At 45.6% G+C, this 15,630-nt stretch overlaps 1 protein-coding gene across 1 annotated transcript in view; it reads right to left on the bottom strand.

Annotated features, from left to right (window-relative positions):
- VPS37B (VPS37B subunit of ESCRT-I) overlaps positions 1-15,630 on the bottom strand; it is a 33,543-nt gene continuing 17,913 nt past the window's right edge. Inside the window, exons 2-4 of the mRNA XM_004455958.2 lie at positions 5,151-5,322; positions 3,592-3,674; positions 1-2,752 (exon numbers count right to left, since the gene is read on the bottom strand). Coding sequence (XP_004456015.2) covers positions 2,261-2,752; positions 3,592-3,674; positions 5,151-5,322 — 747 coding nt within the window. The 3' untranslated portion in view covers positions 1-2,260. The remainder of the gene's footprint in view (positions 2,753-3,591; positions 3,675-5,150; positions 5,323-15,630) is intronic.

Genomic DNA, 15,630 nt, shown 5'->3' with positions numbered 1-15,630 from the left:
TTGAATTCTTCCATTTATTTGAAATAACCAGAGAACATCAAAATCAGAGTTTCCATCAGTGGTACAGCATGAGGCAGAGCAAAAAGGGCCAGGCAGGGCTCAGCAGCCCCTGCAGGGTGGCTGCCATCCTGGAGACACTCCTACACGTGGCAGGACAGTGCTTCCTCTGCCCTTTATGGATGTCCATGAGAATCGCTCTGATAAAATACAACAGGATAAAAAGGCCCTGCTCCTGGTGCCAGTGCCCCTGGACCACGAGGTAGACATTTTTGGCAGTCTCTGGCGGCCTTTATTTTTAACTTCAAGAAAAGATTCATCAGTTTTACTATTGGAACTCTTGACGTTGACGTTCTAGAACTGAACATACCACGAACATCCCAGGTAAGTAAATGACAGGATTATTAACAATATCAAAAAGGGTCCTTAGCTTTAGTACCACAGCTCCAGACACGGCCATGGAGAGATGGTAAGGCCAGCCTGGTGGCCCCTTTGTAGTGCCAACAAGCTCCCACTGGGTGGCCAGCCTTGCTGCTGGATTCTGGCCTCTGGCAGGGGCCGGCTGCAGAGGTACTGGAATGAGTGGCACCACGCTAGAGATTCACCAAACCTGGCAAGTCCACCTGATCAGCATGGTGGTGAATCATCCCATTAAAAAAGTTACAATACAGCAGAGTTCAAGTTCAGGAGCATAACGATAGGATAACTGAGTACAAATGTGGGCAGGCCACATTTTGGCTCTGCCTTGGTTCTGGCACCCTAGGCAGCAGCCAGCTGGGCAGGTGGTCCCAGGGCAGACTCCAGCTGCCTGACACAGGTGAGGGTGGGTCCTGAAACTCTGCCAGTGAGCACACAGGCTTTTTTTTTTTTTTTTTTTTTTTAGGTACTCAGGGCTGGGCATGAACCCAGGACCTCATAAATGGGAAGCAGGCACTCAACCACTGAGCCTCATCAGCTCCCGAGTTGGTTTTTTGTTTTTTTTTTTAAGGAGGCACTGGAACCAAACCCAGGACCTCCCACGTGGAAAGCAGGCGTTCATCCACTTGAGCCACATCTCTGCACACAGGCCTTTTCTGTCAATACATACGCCATCCCCCAAGCCTGGCCCCGGGCATTCAGCTGATGAGGCCTGGGAGATGCCATGTGGGCGCAGCGCTCCCCTGTGGATGTGTGTAAAGCTTACGCCCCACTCTTCAATGCTGTGGGGCAGGCTTTCTTCAAAGCACAATGAATGTATCTCAGAGCTCCCCCATCCCATCTTGGTGCCCAGAGACTAGGGACAGCGGCCAAGGTACTCCTGGTCCAAGGAGGTGAGACTTCACCTGTGACCAAACAGCCACTGTCAGCCAACCCCTCCCTGAAGGTGGAGCCAGGTGTGCTGGCTGTCCCCAGCTCTTGAGCTGGCTAGCATCAAGTCCCAGCACCAGGTGACGCTAAGGCACAGCATGGGCACCTGCAGGCGTCACTGTGCACAGCATTCACTTCAATCTGCTCAAAACAATAGCATTTTTTATAAAGTTTCCCTGAATGGTTTTGTTTCAAAAAATTTTCTTCATCAATACAAAACAGGAAAATTATACAAGTAGCAAAAATATTTAAATATTTGGGGAGTATTTCTTAACAGAAATCCTCAGAGGCGGGCTCAAGGAGGAGGTATGCAAAGACCAGCTCACATTCCTCCCCTCCATTGGCCTGGACCCTCCCGGCCTCTGGGTATGGCACTAGGCCAAGTGCAAACTGTTTGGTAGCTTTGAAGCATGACGACAAGTAGCCAGGTTCAGGGGAAGAGACAGTGATTGTGATGGAGCCTAAGAACGGGGGTCCCTGCATGCCAAAACCGCGCTGCAGCGGCACCTCTGGGATGGCCACTGCTAAATGGCCTTACACTGAGCTATCTCTTAAAAATGAAAGAGCTATAATTCACCATGCTTAAATTAAGTTGCAAGGGGTGGGGGAGGAACCTTGGTTCTAAACGGGAAGGGGGACTTTTTTTTTTTTTTTTTAACTCCAGAGTAGCACTACACTATCTAGATAGACGTGATACCGTGAATGCAAACCAGCTCAACGCCTCGGGTCCAGGCTGTCCCTGGGGCACACATGGCTGCCTCAGTGCACGAAGCCTGGGTTTCTACTTCTACCCACCTAAGATTCTAAAACCAAGTGGACTGTTTGGTCCAGAGAACCAGAGCCCTTGGTCAAGCAGCGTGCCTGTGCCGGAAAGGCACAGACCGAGCAAGAGTCCCAGGAAGGCCAAGGGGGCAGCTCACTGGAGGATGAAGCCTGGCTGGTGTGGAGGCAGCCGGGGTGGGGGCCTCTGGGGGAGAGCTGGTGGGTACGGGGATACGAACTGTGCAGAGAAGCCCTGCTGGGGGGGGAGGCCCACACGGGGTGGCAGAGGGGGGCACTGCAATCCTGGGTATGGCAGGGCCTGTCCTGGACCCATGACGGCTGTGAACGGAGTGGCTAACCGTCCTGCAGGCACCGGGGGTGGCGGGGGAGGAATGCGCCGAGGTGCAACTGAGGGGGCCCCACTGGCCTCGGGGGCTGGGTAGAGAAGGGGCGCAGCAGGCACCGGCTCAGGAACCCTGGGCACCAGTTGTGCTGGAGCCTGCTGAAGTCTCTGCCCCTTTAGCACCATCTCCTGGAGTTTCTCAATTTTAACTCTTCGCATGTGGGCCAATTTCCGTTTATTCTGATAGACGTCGATGAAGGAGTCTAGAGGAAGCTCTCCATCAAGAAAGTTCTCTGCCATGTTCTGTAAAGAGCCAGGAATGGGGTGAGCGATTAAGGAAGAAAACTTCCCCCAATCCCTTGGATGCTGAATGTCAAAAGTGCCAGCAGCAGGAGAGGCAACATCCCAGGGTCCTCCCTACAACCCTTCTGGGAACTGGCCCGTGTTGTCTATGCTTCCACCAGCTCGGGGCGCAGGACAGCTCACCTCAGCAGGGGCTTGGTGGGGGAAGTGGTGCTGCTGTAAGCAAAGCTTACCCTGTCCCATCCACTCTTGGAGAGAGCGCCCCACCCCCTGCCAACCCTTTTAAGCCAGTCTGTACCCAATGTTATTTTCTCTACACCTGACTACATCTGCCCTGGGGGACTTGCCCTGGACAGGGAACAGCGAGGGCGAACCTAGCTTGTAGGCTTCAGGGCACTCATCAAAGCCTAGGTCCAAGAGACCAACACAGGCTCGTCTTACCCACACACGGCCAGCCCCGACTCAAACACAAGTAGGAACCACATCCAACACTGACTCATTTCCTTACTGCACAGCAGGCTCAAGCCTGTAGTACTCAGCTGGTTAATCCAAAGGGCTCTGGGACTTGGAACAGCTGGTACCTGAGCGCCAGCACCCACAAGACCCGCCCTGATTCAGCGGGGCAGCGTCAACACCCTTGCTCCAGACGCGATCACCCCGCTGCTCTGCCTGGCATTCTCCTGGGCAGCACCCACCATCCTTTCAGGACTCGCAGCTGCCTGGGAGGCACCACCCCCTGCTCATGGAGATGGCATGCACTGTCCCTCTCTGCCTAGGGTGACCAAAGACCCAGGCAACTGTGCCACGGGGCAGCATTTGGCCACAAGCGACTTCTTTACCTCCGTGTCTTCCTCAATCTTGGCCCCTTCTGCTTGAAGCAGTGCTAACAGGGTTTCCAAAGAAGCACTGTTGGACTGTTTATCTGGAAGAGACAAGGCAGGATGAGGTAAGGGTACACACAGCCCTTCAAGTCACTTTCCTCCAGTCTTCCTCCCATCTCCCTCTCAAATAGTTTATTTTAGCTGGAAAGGCAAAAGGAGAGTCACACCTCCTGAGAACCAATTTTTCAGGAAGCTGAATGTAAAGAAGATCAGTGGACGGAATGACCACACATCTGCACAGCCAGGGCCACACCATCTGCTCTACAGAGTGGGGCTCTCTGAATATGTGAGAAACACTGTTTTGTTTTATGGTATAACAAAATGTATTTTCATGAGATACTACGTATCAATAATGCACTTAAACTGAACACCTCAAAATATTTGGCACAGAGTAAGAACTTACGCGTCTCATTTACTAACAAAATGCCTAGTTGTTTAATAAATGTTAAGAACTTACTACAATAAAATTCCCCAAACTGAAAGAACAAAAAATGTAAATCACTTTGTGGCACAGGACACCCAAACTTATTTATGTAACACTGTTAAGCAAACACACCAAAGTGGAAGTGCCGAATTGTGGTATGCAGATGCTTAATTTTAGCACATTCTGCCAAGCAATTTTCCCAGGTTGTATTACTAACTTAGGTTCCTACCCAGCACTGTAAAAGAATTCCTCATCCTCACCAACATTTGCTACTGCCAGTCTTTTTACTTTTTGTGAGTCTACTTGGGTGTACAAAGTTTTTACTGAAGTTGTGGCACAAATGGAAGGGGATTACAGCAAGAGGTATCAGGCCTCACCATGAACCTCACTAAAGGGGACGATTTTAACCCAACTACTCTAAATCTAAACTTCCTTTTGAAAGTTATTTAAAGTAACCAGGACATTCAACAAGATTCACATTGTCTCTTTGGAACAGCTGCAAATTAAAGTGTGATTAAAATAAGATGTTCTGGGCAAGCAGCTGTGGCTCAATCAGTTGGGCTCCCATCTACCATGTGGGAGGCTGTGGGTTCGCGTCCCGGGGCCTCCTTGTGAAGGCAGGCTCGCCAGCACGCTGCAGAGGGCCACCAGCCCGCAAGCATGGCAGAGAGCTGACAAAGGAAGGGGACACAACAAAATGGGAGACAAGCACAAAAAATGCAAAAGAATGCGCAGCAAGTACAGACATCAAGCAAGCCGCAAGGGGGGTGGGGAATAAATAAAATTTTAAAAATCATGTTCTGGTGATCAATAGTTTTCAACATTAACTCTGAGGGCCAAATTTCACAGCAAAAAACATTTGTTGAATGTTACAAATTCAGAAAACTGCCATTTTGCTACGCTGTTTGGAGAAGGTGAGGTCTCTTCTAAATTGGTGGGATACTTCTATATAGAAATTGCTTCTTCATTGCAATAAATCACTGTGCTAACCTGGAATTTTTTCACAATATTTCTTTCCTGGTAGGGTAAGAGCTTGAAAATTTGTCCTTCCCTCAACTCTTTATTCTTAGAAAGATTCCCTTAAGCAAGTTACCTAATTTGGTCTTCTTTATCTGATAGGCTTCAAAGAGAACCTGTAGCTCCTGGTATTTTTGGGTCAAACTGGCTTTCAGAGAGTCCAGTTGTGGCTGGTACAAAAGATTTCCTTCTGCCAGGCTACGGTTGCTGGCAAGCGTCATTTCCTTGTTCAGCTGAACATTCTGCGTCTGCAAAGAACACACAGGATGAGAACTAAAAGCGTATTATTTCACCGTCAAGTCCCCCAAGGCACCTCTGCCCCACCCCAGGAGCCTAATGCATCCGCTCCAAAAGCTCTGGGTCTCCAGGCTGGCACCATTTGTGATGCAAATGCTATGTGCCCCCACTCCAGCCCCTTTGATTTCTCAAAAGTTGTGACACTGCCCCCATTTCTTAAAGAGTGAGGCTGACTTCCTCTCTAACAGTTTTCAGGACTGGCTTTGTCCCATGACTCCATCCAGAGCTTTCATTTCAATAGCTGCACTGTGATTTGAATTCTTTACTATTGCCATTGTTCGTACAAAAGTAAACAGCTGGAAAGATTTACGGGAAAAATTTTTTTAAAGCAAGTTTCTGGTACCCCAGAGGAAATTAAAGATTCTCTTTTATCAGAGGGGGACCATTTGGCATGATGTCAATTCAGACTTAATAATCAGGCTCAGGGATCAAAGAAAAAAGTTTTGAGAGAACCTAGGAGTTAATTCTTCTTACAGTGACCCTGCTTCTCTTCTCTCCCCAGGCCTACCACAAGCTGTTCTGGGTCTAAAGTAGAGAGACCCAAGTCCCCAGCCTCTGGCTTTCAGTCCATTAGAGAAGCTGACTCAAAGTTGGGGGAGTGGTACATGTGGTTATTTTGCCCAACGGGTTCCCCTCTTTCCTTGCCAGAGACGACAAGTTATAAGATTAGGCAGAGAGGCCCACCTGCCAAGACTTTACGGGAGAGCCGAGGGGTACAAGGGAGGAAATGAAAGGGCCGAGAAAAAGGTAAGGAAGCTTCTAACAAAGTTTAGCCAAAAGTCTGTTTAAAGACAAAAGCAAAAAGCACAAACACATCCATCCTCCTGGTTCCCTTCTGCACTCACTTGCAGGCTACTTCTATCACAGGCTAACTGCAGCAACCTCACTTTCGAGATTTTCAGTTTCAGCAGTACACAACTCCCCACCGGGGTCTGTCCACATCTCTATCCAGAGTGCTTCTTCAGCCCCACCCCAGGCATCTCGTTTTCCCCTTAATATTTCTACCACTCCCACCCGGTCTATTTTAGCTGCTGTTTCCTTCCTCTCTGCTCGTTTTAGTGTAGTTCCTGACTGTGTCTGCCCCTGCTCTCCACCCCTCCCCCTCTGCCAGACTCGTTTATGGCTCTTGCCTTCTTCCAGGAAATACACAAGCACACAGGCAACTAACTCACTGTGGTAAAAGAACAAAAACAGCCATTGGATTAGTTTATTAGCTTAAAACTGAGAGATTTAAAGTAGAAAATTAAGCTTCTAGATCAGTATTATGAAAGAAAAGCTGGAATGTCCCCCAAAAGTAGGGCAGAAGAAAAACTGCTGCCTCTTTCTGCTGCTTTCAGTAAGCAAGGAGAACCCTGGGGCTACAAAGACCTAGTTCAGTCTGGGTCACAGGAGGCATCTCAAGAGCCCTAGCAAGTGCCCCCCCCCAGGACTTCCCGCTCCAAGGTCTCCCCTATTCCCATCAACCAGAGTAGCTCCATTTCCATCTGCTTTATACACTGAGGTCCTGCAGGAGAGTCTTTCCTTCCACTGTTGGGTCACTTAGAAGAACAAACCACCCACTGCACAGCCACCCTGAAGAACAGATGGGCAGTTTCTTATAAAACTAAACCCGCAAGTACCATATGACCCAGCAATTGTACTCCTGGGCATTTATCCCAGAGAAGTGAAGATTATGTTCTCACAAAAAACCAGTACACAAATGTCTGTAGCAACTATAATTGCAATAGCCCCAAACTGGAAACAACTCACATGCCCTTCAATGGGATGAATGGTTAGACAAACTGTGGTGCATCCATACCATGAAACAGTACAGAGCAAAAAGAAGGAATGGGTGATTGAGATACACAATCACCCAGATGAATCTCTAGGGAATTATGCTGAGTGGAAAAAGCCAATCCCAAAGGTTCAGATACTCTATGATTCCATTTGCACGGCATTCTTAAAATGATGAAATTATAGAGCTGGAGAACAGACTAGTGGTGGTCAGGGTCGGAGGAGGGGGCAGGGCTCTAAAAGGGCCACAGGGCACAGCCTTGTGGGGATAGAATTGTTCTGTATTGTGACTAACGATGTCAGTACTGATATGGCTGTGATGCTGCACTAGAGTTTACCATTGAGGGAAATGAATGAAGGGTACATGGGCTCATCCTCCCTGTACTATTCTTATTCTAGCAAATGGGCTCCTGTCTACCATATGGGAGGCCCCAGGTGAAGGCAAGCTGGCCCACGCCATGGAGAGCTGACGGCCCATGCCATGGAGAGCTGAACTGGCACGGCAAAATGACGCAACAAAAGGAGACACAGGAGAGACAGTGAGAGACGCAGGAGACCAGGGAGCTGAGGTGGCTTAAGCAACTGAGTGCTTCCATGTTAGAGGCCTCAGGATTGGTTCCTGGTGCCTCCTAAAAAGAAGATAAGAAGATAAGATAAGCAGACACAGAAGAACGCACAGTGAAAGGACACAGAGCAGATAGCAAGCCAGGGGGTGGGGGTGGGGGAATAAAAAAATAAAATATATTTTTAAAAAATTGCATGTGAATCTACAACTATCTGAAAATTAGAAGTTTAATTATAAACAAACCGCAGACCAGACTTTCTCCTCCCCTTGGTCTCTTAAAATGAGGAGGGAAGGATGTGTTACCACCTCATGCTCCAGGGGCCAAAATTCTTGGCACTATGTTATTCTGACCTAAGGGACTTCTTCCTTCAGTATACATTTACTGACCAACAATTATTCGCCAGGCCCTGAGCTAGGCAGGGAGAACACAAGGGAACTGGAATACTATCATCCAATAGCTCAACTCAGAGTCTGAGAATCAAACCCAACTATCCCACCTGTCCTAAGAAGCCCTGTGTGACCTGGTCACCGCTGGCCTCTTCTAGGTCGGTTCCAAAAACAAGTCAGCCTTTCACTCTCCAGTTTGCTTCTCTCTGGGTCCTGCTCCTGGTCAGGTCCCAGCCTAAATGCCTAATCCTCACAGCAGTCTCTCTGACCCCTGAAGGTACATCACCCTCTATCTCAACATCCATTTTCATGGCACTACTTGCCATCAGCAATAATTAAATGCATTTTTCTTCTTGCTCACCATCTGGCTCCCCATCAAAATAAAACCACATAAGGCAGTATCTTGTCTTTTGTGTGCCAAGTACCTAGCACATATACATAGTTGTTGAGACCAACTCCTACCCCGCACCCCCAAAAAAGCCAAAAGTTACCTGAAACCAAGTCCGGCAAATAAGGTGGGTTCAAAATGTGGAGTAAAAACTACAAACTGTTCGTCAAGCAGTTAAATAGATGGGCTCCCTTAAATAAAGTCATTTGAGACTGAGCTTGTGTGGGGGTCTCACACTGGATCTAGGGGTAATTCCAAAAGTGGAATTTCCCAAAAAGTCCTAAGCAAAGGCTGCAGAGTAAGTACAGGTCTCCTAAGGAGACTGCCGGCAACAGTCACTCTACTACATAATTCTAGCAGGCTGTGAAATATGACTTTGCAGAAGTGGTTCTCAAATTTATTGTACATTAGACTCACCGAAGCAGTGGGGAGGGAGGAGGAGGGGCTTTTAACAATCCCAATGCCCAAAATCCATCCTGGGAAGGTGCCTGGGCGTCAGTATTTTCAAAGCTCCCCAGTGATTCCCAAGTATACAGAAAGCTAAGGCTGAAAACCACTGCTTTACAGTTTTACTGTAAAATAAATTCTACAAGTTTACAAATAAATCTTATTCTCATCTGACAAAGTTGAAATAACCTGATCTAGCATATTAAAAAATCCTGGAAGAAAGGCACGCAATGAAGCACTGGCTAAAACCAAAAGGTAATTTGTGTGTACAGGACAAAGCAATAGTTGCCAGCCAGCAAGAGGCCAAACAGAACCCTAACCAGAGCTTGTGGAACAGGCTGTGATGGTCCATATCCTTTAGGTACTAGAATGTTCTTGCATAAATGAACACTGGTAAGTCCAAGTGGCTACTCAGAGCACATCCCCAGCACCCTATGGGTGGACCTCAGCCTCAGAGGGCCCTGTCGGTGGGGCGAGGACTTATGTGCTGAAGGTGGGGAGGGGTTCCTTTTCTTTAAATATCCGATAAATTATAATAAAGATTCTGATAAATATAATCAGTTTGAAACATCTGATTTTTAAAATGCTACATTAGATGTAGAAAAAGATTCTTTCCTCCTCAATATGCCTTTCCTTTGGGAATAGAACCCACATTTTTCCAGGTGAGAAAAATGGGAAGGAAATGCCAGCTTTGTTCTAACAACTGCAGTGCAAAAGCAAGGTGGCCCACCCAGGACTCTGCCCAGAGCCAGTCACTGTGGGGACAAAGCCCAACCCACAGCAAAGCCCAGGGGACAGCTGCTCCGAGGGACAGGTAGCTGGACCCCCCCACCTCCTCAGACCCACTCAACCCTCGCTGTCCCTGTAAACCTGAGAATGCTTAGAGAGGTCCACCAGATTTTAGGAATGATTCAATTAAAAAATAATAAGTTGCTGTATTAGTCAGCCAAAGGGGTGCTGATGCAAAATACCAAAAATTGGTTGGTTTTTATGAAGGGTATTTATTTGGGGTAGGAGCTTACAGATACCAGGCCATAAAGCCTAAGTTTCTTCCCTCACCAAAGTCTATTTTCATGAGTTTAGAGCAAGATGGCTGCCGACATCTGCAAGAGTTCAGGCTTCCTGGGTTCCTCCCTTCCCAGGGCTTGCTACTTTACAGGCTTAGGGTTCCTCTCTTCCTAAGGCTCCAATTTAAGGCTTCAGCATCAAACTCCAACATCAAAACTCCAACATCAAAAACCCTTAACTCTGTCCTTTGCCATGCCTTTTATCTGTGAGTTGCCACCCACCGAAGGGTGGGGAATCAACACCCTACTGGCACAAGAGGTTTACATAATTACTTAATCAAGTAAATCTATGAATCCAAAATAATCTAATATGCCCAGAGGAGAAGATCAGTTTACAAACAAAATCCAATACTTCTTTTTGGAATTCATCGATAATATCAAACTGCTACAGTTGCTAATCTTCATCTTTATGGGAGAGAATCAAGAGACACCTGAAATTGAAAACAGTGACTCCAGCTTGATATTTTTTGTGATCCTTTTTCTTAACCACAGGAAATAAGTATCTCTCTTGTGGCAAAGAAACACTTCAGCAATGTCTGGATTGTGTGATTTTTTAAAAAAAACTTTCTACTTTTATGTAGTGCTTGATTCATTGTGACAAGCATGTATAACTTTACACAAAAAATAAAGTCATTTTTTTATTTTAAAAAATCGGATCCGTATTAGTAAAACCAGAAGGGCAAAGATGTTCTAGGAAAATAAACTGCCCTTGTTTTAAAAAAAGGAATGAAGTATCTTACTTATATATACATGGTATCAAATTTGTCCAGGCAGCAACTTGGTGATTCCTTTATTTCTTGGGAGGCTTGCAGTAAGATATGTAGCTCTGAGTGTACATTCTACCTCCAGTACACTTATACCAATTAATTTCTTTTGTTTGGGAAAGCATAGCAGAAAATAAAGTTGGTAAGAATGAAAACAGATACGAACTCCCCTCTGGATGACACAGGTGTCTGGCATAAACGGTGACAAATGAGAAAGTTCAGGGGACGGGAAATGAGGCTGGCAGCAGTATAGCTGGCACTGGGTCAAAGATTTGGGTTTCCAGTGGATGTTTTCCAAACCAGACACTTCTACCACGTGAAGTTCCGATTCTAGCTGGCCAGAGGCTGGCTCTTTTGTCTGTAATTATAATTGTGCCTTACTAAACACTAAGACAGAAAAATCTGTCAACATTTCCAAGCTAAATCTTAACTTTTATGGAAAAATACTGAGAGGTCCTTTACTCCCTCTTTACATTATAATACAATCCTTATCACAAAGTAAATGACATTTTTTACCTATATAAGAGAATTTGAAATGAATGGACATTTTTAATATATTTGGAAATCCTTTAAATGCTCAAAATCCATCAAGTACTCAAAATTTGGGCAGATAAAAATGCAGATATGTCCTCTCACCCCACCACCATCCTCAGAAGTCCTAGTAACTAAACAACACATTTTTGTTTAACAATCATTTGGTTAAGACAATAAGCAGAAGATCCAAGTCTGGGAGATAAAATGGCTCTTCCTCCGTGCCTTGGCTCAGTCTGGCTCCTCTGCCTGGAGTGCCTTCCTGCCCCAAATCTCAGCCTGAAGAACACTACCCATTCCCACAGGACCCAGCAACTCCACTAGCAGGCATAGGCAGGCAACTCAAAAGACTCAAAAGTGAACAAGGGTGGAGTCCTTGTCCCCATGCAGTGGCCGTGCCGTTTACTCAGGCTGACAAAGAAACAGGCGCTCACAGAATCATCACTGTGTCACAAAGGAGCGCAAAATCGCCTGGGAGTGGGAAACGGACTTTGGCCCAGTGGTTAGGGCGTCCGTCTACCACATGGGAGGTCCGCGGTTCAAGCCCCGGGCCTCCTTGACCTGTGTGGAGCTGGCCCAGGCGCAGTGCTGATGCGCGCAAGGAGTGCCCTGCTACACAGGGGTGTCCCCCGCGTAGGGGAGCCCCACGCGCAAGGAGTGCGCCCGTAAGGAGAGCCGCCCAGCGCGAAGGAGGGAGCAGCCTGCCCAGGAATGGCGCCGCCCACACTTCCCGTGCCGCTGACGACAACAGAAGCGGACAAAGAAACAAGACGCAGCAAAAAGACACAGAAAAAACAGACAACCGGGGGAGGGGAGGGGAATTAAATAAATAAAAATAAATCTTTAAAAAAAAAAAAAAAAAATCTCCTGGGAGTGACAGGGTGCTGGTAGAGAGCTGAATGGTGGAACCCAAAAACATCTGTTCAGGTCCTAAGCACCAGAACATGTGAAAGTGACCTTATTTGGAAAAACAGCCTTGGCAGATATAACTGAGGATCTTAAGATGGGGAGATCATCCTGGACTATCAGCTCTCTGGATCTTGCCAGAACCCTGACTCATGTAACATGAAAGGTTTTCCCAATGAAACAACATCTGAGTTCAAACCCACCCACCTGATGAGGAATTAAGCCCCTTAAGAGGAGAGATATGCCTTGCTGGTTTCCCCAGGCCCAGAATCTAGCACAGCTGCCAGCCCAAAGAGGGCACATTGTTAATATTTATCAATCTAATCTGTAGGAATCCTTACTGCCAGGGATCTCAGGTCTAATCTGTGAGTTACTCTTAAAAACCTGTTAAACTGTTCTGAAAAGTAGTTTCTTTAAAGAGATTTTTAAACAGTAATACTATAGATTTATGCTTATTAAAAACACCCAGAATGTTGACTGGGAAACTATCTGTACTCCTAGTTTACCATAGCAATGATAATGGTTTGGCAGTGAAACGTGAAGGAAAAAAAATTATGACAGTAATTGCTCTAAAACAAAACTATGCATTACTGAGGAGAAACAGCACAAGCATATCCCCACGTGGGGAAGCATCATATGTCCCTGGCTCTAGCAATTCCTTTCTCGTGGGCTGAAATTCAGCCCTCTCTTTCCCATTTGGAAAGCAGGTCCCAACGTGAAAGTAATGTTATCATTGTGATAGCAACACCCACAACAGAGTGGTACCTTGATCCTTTCAAGAAGCCACTTGAGAGTGCCGTGCCACGCAAGGGTGTCCACCGCGTGCGGGAGCCCCACGCGCAAGGAGTGCGCCCGTGAGGAGAGCCGCCCAGCGTGAAAAGAAAGAGCAGCCTGCCCAGGAATGGCGCCGCCCACACTTCCCGTGCCGCTGACGACAACAGAAGCGGACAAAGAAACAAGACGCAGCAAATAGACACCAAGAACAGACAACCAGGGGAGGGGGGGAATTAAATAAATAAATAAAAATCTTTAAACAAAACAAAAAAAAAGAAGCCCCTTGAACGTGCCTCCTCCATGACAAGCCCTGAGGATACAACCAGCAGGACATTCTGTCCTCATGGATGGTCAGAGTTTGGTGGATGACAACCATCCAGGCACACAGGCTCCGCGAGTTGCCACTGCCAGTTCCAGGGGGCCCCATTTCCCTTGCACGACAGTACGTGACCCACAGCCTTGGATACAGACACATTTGCTCTTCAGATAAAAGGTTCAAGAGAGAAGAAAGAAAAAAATCAAAAGAAATGTGATTTAAAAAATTTAAACACGGCAAGTTACTGGTGGTAATCTGAAAGCTTTACTCTTATCAGCACCTTACCTGGTACAACAGTATTCTAACATTTATTGAGTACGTCCTGTGCACTTGGCATTGTGCCACCTTCTCTTCATATTGTTCCCATGTTACTAAGGAGGAAGGAAATAAAATCTTAAAATTAAATGACCTGCCATAGTCACACTGCCCATCAGTAACTCCAGAGCCATGATATTAAGTGCTACACTATTTTGGCTCCAAGTGTATTTTCTACATGACTATGCCATAGACTCAAATGGAATTTTCAAGTTCCAATAATCACCTAGGGAAGCAAATGTGGCTCAAGCAATTGAGCTCCCACCTACCACACAACAGATAACAGGTTCAGTTCCCAGTGCCTCCTAAAGAAGAGGAACAAGACAGTAAGCTGACATGACGGGCTGGCACAGAAAGCTGACGCAACAAGAGACACAAGGAGGAAAACATGATGAAAGATACAACAAAGCAGGGGAGAGGAGGTGGCTCAAGTGATTAGGCACCTCTCCTCCCATATGGGAGGTCCTGGGTTTGGTTCCCGATGCCTCCTAAAAGAAAGACAAACTGACACAGCAAGTGCATACAATGAGGGGGTGGGAAGAAATAACTAAATAAAATAAATCTTAAAAAAAAAAAAATTACCTAAATTTAATTCCTGTTTAGATCTTCCAATTTTTATTGAAAATATTTTAAAACACAAAGCAAAAGTAGAGAGAGTAATACAATGCACTCCTGTACACCCTCTCCCAGGTTCAACAATTAACAAAATTTGCCAATCTTGTTTCTTCTATACCCCATATTTTTTTTCTAAGTATTTTAAAGCAAATCTCAAGCATCATATAACTTTACCCTTAAAAACTTTATGTATCTCCAGCAGTTATGAATTGTTAAATCCTGACAACGATGTCATAATCACACTTTATAAAATTAGCAATACTTCTTTAATATCGTATCTTCTGCATGTGTTGATTTGAATTCTTTACTAAAGAGCTTTTTGCCTCATCCTTTTGATTATCTGAAACATGGTTCACATAGGGAAAGCAGGATAAATACTGATTCTCTCTCTCTTTTTTTAATATCAACTTTTGGAATAAGTTGGTGCCATAGCAACCTCCAAAAATGACCAATAAGCTCTTTTTGGGTGTCATTAAGCCATGGATTTTTATTTATGGTATGCTTCAATCAGGAGCAGTCATTCTTTATAATGCTTAAAATACCCATCTTTGCCAGTGGAACACCCTTCAAGCTGGCTCTTCAAGCTGGTAAAACCCCAGGGGTTTCTGACAGCTTCCCTGCTCTCTGGTAAAACAAGATGTCCCAGGCTCTTCTGCACTTTCACTACCCAAGACCTGGCCTGGCCATTGTCCAAGGAATACTGGTTCCTTTAGGTGAGAAATTAATTTGGATTTTAGGCCTTTTCCTCTTCAGATAAAAAGTCATAGTGACAAAGTAGATTAGAGTTGCCAGGGGCAGCGGGCAAGGAGGGTTACTGCTTAACAGGTACAGGGTTTCTGTTTGGGATGACAAAATTTTTGGAAACAAGATGATGATGGCTGTGAATGTAATTAATGCCAATAAATTGTACACTTGAAAAATAGTTAAAATGGTAGAGCAGGTATAGCTCAGTGGTTAAGCACCTGCTTTGCATGTATGAGGTCCTAGGTTCAATCTCTGGTACCCCCTTTAAAAAAAAAAAAGTTAAAATGGCAAAATTTATGTTTTATTTATCTTACCACAATAGGAAAACATAAATTGAAAGTTATTTTAAATATCTGTACTACAAAGACGAAGAATGAAACAAATCTTAGCTTTTGTACTTTTCTACTAGTGGAAATACAACAGGTTAAAGGATTAAGTGATTTTTAAAAAAAGACTGGCATGTGTTCTGCTAGGTTAATCTCATCTTTTATTTTTGCTAAATACAATTTAACACAACAGTTAGTTTCAGGGTAAATTTCACCAAAGTCACATGCTACTGAAGTTTGGGCTTTTATTAAAGGTTAGTTTATTAGAAAGCCCAAATTCATCTTCGTTCAGCAGAAAGACCCTGCAGAGGATGGACTGCTGTCACCACCGTCTCCAACAG

This window comes from Dasypus novemcinctus, chromosome 19 (genome assembly GCF_030445035.2).
Source record: "Dasypus novemcinctus isolate mDasNov1 chromosome 19, mDasNov1.1.hap2, whole genome shotgun sequence".
NCBI lineage: Eukaryota > Metazoa > Chordata > Mammalia > Cingulata > Dasypodidae > Dasypus > Dasypus novemcinctus.
Note: the sequence above shows the minus strand (reverse complement) of the source record. Positions and strands in the feature narration are given on the sequence as shown.